The sequence below is a fragment of the Hevea brasiliensis genome, chromosome 11, assembly GCF_030052815.1.
Source record: "Hevea brasiliensis isolate MT/VB/25A 57/8 chromosome 11, ASM3005281v1, whole genome shotgun sequence".
In the NCBI taxonomy this organism is placed as follows: domain Eukaryota; kingdom Viridiplantae; phylum Streptophyta; class Magnoliopsida; order Malpighiales; family Euphorbiaceae; genus Hevea; species Hevea brasiliensis.
Window position 1 is genome coordinate 5,615,254 of NC_079503.1, and position 5,301 is coordinate 5,620,554.

The 5,301-nt window shown below is 28.8% G+C and overlaps 1 protein-coding gene across 1 annotated transcript; it reads left to right on the forward strand.

The window, feature by feature from the left end:
* The first annotated feature begins 665 nt into the window (after positions 1 to 665).
* Positions 666 to 2,831, forward strand: LOC131170542 (mechanosensitive ion channel protein 10-like). The gene is made up of 5 exons (XM_058129748.1): positions 666 to 1,487; positions 1,583 to 1,718; positions 1,803 to 2,096; positions 2,184 to 2,386; positions 2,476 to 2,831. Exons 1-5 carry the CDS (start codon positions 718 to 720, stop codon positions 2,774 to 2,776), a joined length of 1,704 nt encoding a protein of 567 aa, XP_057985731.1. The 5' UTR covers positions 666 to 717; the 3' UTR covers positions 2,777 to 2,831.
* Positions 2,832 to 5,301: the final 2,470 nt, after the last annotated feature.

Here is a 5,301-nt window from a genome sequence, read left to right on the forward strand (position 1 = left end):
TGACGTGATAAATACTTATTAATTAATTATTAGAAATATAAATATTGTGAGATTTATTTCCTTAAAAAATGTATATAAGTATTTTTTTTAAATAATATTTAATATTATAAGATAATATTTCATTAAAAAAATATTTTGAAAGTAAAAAAATAAATAAAATAAATTTCCTTATTGACCGTAGAATCAAACAGTATAGATCATCACCAAGTGAAGCGTGTTTCTGTTGAATTGCCAACTTAAATGTTAGTATGATTAGATTTTTTAAATTAAGATAATTGTTATTATATTTTATATAAGTGATATGTCTTTAATTTTCTTATGTAAAATTGTATGTAAAATTGTGACGGTATAAATTTTTGTATTTAAAATTTGTATTATAGATTCATTTAATGAAAACTTTATATTTTATTTAAAAAAAACAGTTTTATACTTTTATCTCCAAATAATTCTAAATACAATTTACAATAAACTTTTAATTAATTGCCCTTTATATATCTTATTAAGTAAAGCTAAAGTTTTAAGATCAGACCACAAAATAAATGTTTTTCTTCTTTAAAATTAATCCATTAATCTCGATATAAATAATCAAAACTAGAAAGGCATGATAATGAATAATAATACGATATATGCATAAAATTATTTTATTTTATATATAAATGTTTTCCATTGTAAGTACTAAGTGCGAGAAAAAGTAAGCTGCCATAGAAGCAACCAAAGATGGCTAAGGGAACAGATGATGTCAGAATCCCGATGCCAAATGGGAAGGATGGTGAGAACAAAAAAGGCTGGAAATTTTACACCATCTTCGTTGGGTCTATTGTATTTTCGTGCATTATTTTTGGGCTTTTAATCTCTAGCTTAACAGTGGATAGATTGCAAAATTCTAAGATTTGGGATTTCGAATTATGGAAATGGTGTGTGTTACTACTGGTTGTTCTGGGCGGTGGATTGACTGTGTACCTGTTCCTACTTGCTGTGGAGTCGTTGATCATTAAGAATTTCCTTTTCAAGGTCGGAGTGGTTTATTACTATCATGGAATGAAGAAGAGTGTTTTGGTTTTCATTTGGCTGGCTTTGGTGTTTTTGGCTTGGGGATTGCTGTTTTATCGGGGGGATAATAAGCTAAGCGAGGGTACTAAGAAGACTATAGATGGTGTTACTAGAGGTATTGGTGGTTGTCTCATTGGAGTTGCTATGTGGTTAGTGAAAACTTTGTTAGTTAAGCTTGTAGCTTCCTTCCATATGAAGACTTTGTTTGAGAAAATTAAAGCAGCAGACCGTAGTCGTAAGATCTTTGAATCCATTTCAACGAAGCAAAAGCCCCAGGACGGCACAATGAAGTACACAACAACAGAGTTATTTGATGCGATTCGGAATAAAAAGCTGCCTAATCTCTGCTATGAGGAAGAAGAAATCACAGATGAGAACAGAGCAGCGAATGCTGCTAATGAGATTTTCAAGAAATTTGAACGTGGTGATGATGAAAGGTAATTTCCAATTTGATTTCGCTTTTTAGTTTGTTCTAAGGGCTACATATGCGTTATTTTTTTTTTTTTGGTTAATCTCTTTGATGATGAACTAGATACATAGACATGAATGAATTATTGGAATACATACCTGATGATGCCGATGATTATAAGCATTTCAAAGAAGCAGCAGAAGAAAAGCAGATGGGCGAAGGTAAACAGATCAAGAGATCAGTTTTCAGGACTTGGGTGGTAAATTCTCTTATCAAAATCAATCTTTTACATTTAGAAATAAAGGCCAATTATTATATTTTCTAATGATGTTGTGGTTTACAGGTTTCACTTTACAACAGCTATGACTCTGTCAACAGCGCCTTGAAACAAAGGAAAACTGCGGTTGACGAGTTGAATAAATTGTTTTCCGTGGTTGTGCTTCTCGTTTTCATTGTAGTGTGGTTACTTTTCATGGAATATTTAAACATCAAAGCGCTTGTCTTCATGTCTTCTCAAATTCTACTTGTAGTTTTCATGTTTGGCAACGCTGCAAAGACTGTATTTGAATCCATCATATTCGTATTTATCATGCACCCCTTTGATGTAGGCGATCGGTGCGTTGTTGATGGCATACAGGTAAGTCCCTAATCTCAAAACCTTGTGATGGATGATTCATTTAGCTAACAATAATGATTAATATTTTGATAATTACATTGATTCCAGATGATTGTTGAAGAGATGGAAATACTAACGACAAACTTTCTGAAATATGATAATGAAAAGATATACTATCCTAATTCAGTTTTAGCTACCAAACCCATTAGCAACTTATACAGAAGTCCACCAATGTCAGATTCTTTCGAATTTGCTATTGATCTTCATACTTCAAAGGAGAAAATTGAGAATTTACAAGCTAGCATCAGAGAGTATGTAACCTCAATGCTTTATATTTATCTTTTTGCACTTCGTTCTTTATATTTTAATATTAATAGAGATGGATTAATTTGAAACTCAGGTACTTTGAAGCCAATCCTAGGCGATGGAGTCCTGCTAGTGACAGCCTACAGTTTAAGGAGATAGAGGATATGAATAAAATGAAAGTGGCTCTCTATTTTAAACACACCATAAACTTTCACAATGTTGCAAAGAGGTTCAAACGAAGATCTGAGCTCGTGTTAGCGATGAAAGACATTTTTGAAAAGCTTAAGATTAAATATTATCTGTTGCCTCAGAGAGTTCATCTCATCGATGGACCTTCTTTGGGAAAAAGTAGCTCTCTCACTCCTGCTGTACAGAGACGTTCCTTCTCTTTCTAAAGTTTGATGACTCAAAATACGTCTCATATATTTAATAGGTAGCTCTACCATATAAGAATAATCTTTCTTTTTGTGTGTTTGTCAAGATTTCATGTAACCTTTCTTTGGATATGTATGTATTACTTGTAAACTAATGATAGATTTCTTTTTATATATCTTTTAATCTAAATATACATAGCAAACTTGTAAACGAATTAATGATAAAAATATTTTTAATATAATTATAAATTTACTATTATTTAAAAATAATTTTTATAAAAATTTATTACAATTATTACTTTTACTTTTATTATTTGTAAATTTGTAGTTGTTTAAAATACTAAACAAAAGCAAAAACATAATATTTGCCTCAACCACCGGAATTAAAGAATGGGGTAATTTATAATTTAGTTTTTTGATATTTTTATATTTTAAAAATTAAATAAATTAGTCATTCGCTTCTTAATCCTTAATCCGTTAGTATAATAGTCATCGCCATAACTTATCTTTAACTCAAATTTCAATTGAAATAATTAATTTTTTGACTTTTTAATAGAACAAATAATTTAATCTTATATTTTCAAAATTAAATAGGGTAGTCTCACTTTTTAAATTTTATATTTCAATTTAAATTATAAAATATACATATATTAATTATTTCCAAAATATTTTTTTATTAAAATATTCTCTGTGCATCATATCTTAAATTATTGTACTAAAAAATATATATCTATTTTGTAATTTATAAATCCATTAAATATATATGAGTACGGTAAAACATATTTAAAATTAGCAAGGTTAAATAATTTTTTATATTTTTTTTATTAATTTATAGTTAAATTTTTAAATATTATAAAATAGAGTCACCTACCATCCCTGTCCAAAAGAAAACAAAGGAATTTCTCAACTTTCCCTTTTAGGATAGCACTCGTAAATCTAAAATGACTTTAGGTTGAAGCAATCTTGATAGTTGACCTAACGAAGAAAACCTCTTCAGGTGGGAAAGCGATCACACTGTTGAGAGTCTTTGTCTCAACATATCACTTGCAAAACATCGCCAGCTTTAATAATAACACCTTTATCGGTTGGCGCCAAAGGCCCATCAGCCATCACCAAAAGCGAAGAAAATTTTAAATGTGTTTTTATCACAATACACATATTCAATGATATATATATATATAATCATAAACTCAAATTACAATTTGATTCTAATGTTTCGCATTACAACTGATTGGAATAAAATAAAAGATTTATGATAATAACAAAAGGTAAAAACCTACTAGTGAAATAAAAGATAAGGTCTGTAGTGCTCTTATTTATCACAATAAAATTTTTTTTTTCTCATCTTACTTGTGAATATAAATTTTATAATTTAATCGCATAATTTTTGTATTATTTTTTTCTCTTTTTTATATCATGTGATTATGTGATTGTATGTACCTTAAATTTATGTGTCTGTTATATATATATACATATATATATATATATATTAACATAAGAAGATATTTTTATGATAAAAAGTAATATATATAGTGTTTTTGAAATAATTTATGTGCATAATATATCTTAAATTTAAATATAATATATATAATTATTTAAATATAAAATATATATAAGGACTAACTTGTTTAAATTTTAAAATAATAAGATTATATTGTTGGTTTTATTAAAATGTAAGGAATTTAATTGTTTCAATTGAAATCTAAGTTAATGATGGTCAAGAATATTTTATTGATAGATTAAAAGTACAGAACTAACTTATTTAATTTTAAAAATATAGAAATTAAGTCATATATTTCACTAAATTTTAGAGGTTAAATTGAAAATTGCCCTAAAAATAATAATATTAGAATTAATATTGGATAAGAAAATCTCTTCCAAATTTTACCCTTTTAAAGAAATTAAGGATTTTTGATGCATGCATTTTATATCATCATTTAGGTATAATTTTTGTACATAATTTACCATTATTTATAGCTTTTACTATAGATATTAGTCTATATTTAGTTAATTTTACCTTTTTATACTTGTTAGTTGTCACGACCCAACCTATGGGCCGGACCGGCACTAGGACCTGGGCTAGCTTAAAGCCCCCGAGGCCCGTAATAAGCCAAACTGTTCATTAATCCAACTCTAAGGCCCATTTGGGCCCAATATCAAGAAATCAACCGGATAGAGTCTGACCATAAAGTGGACCTTTCAACGGGGAGTTTTTGACTCACCCGACCTGTAAACAAAATATAACATCAATTGGGGAGCTCAGGTCACCCTCCACATACTCATCATCATAAAAATAAATGGGAGCTCAGCTCCCTCATCCAATCCATCAATCATGCATAGAATATTATGTTTACAGGCCCAAAATTACAATTTAGTTTACAGACCCAATTCAAATAATATTTCTATCACATGCGGAAATGCTAAGATTTAACAAGTTTATACAAACATTAATACTCGACCTGCGAGGAAGAAAGCAGGTTAATCTCAAAAATATCCTCCTGTGGCCTGAAAAAATATTGAACAGGAGTGAGCGTTCGACTCAGAGA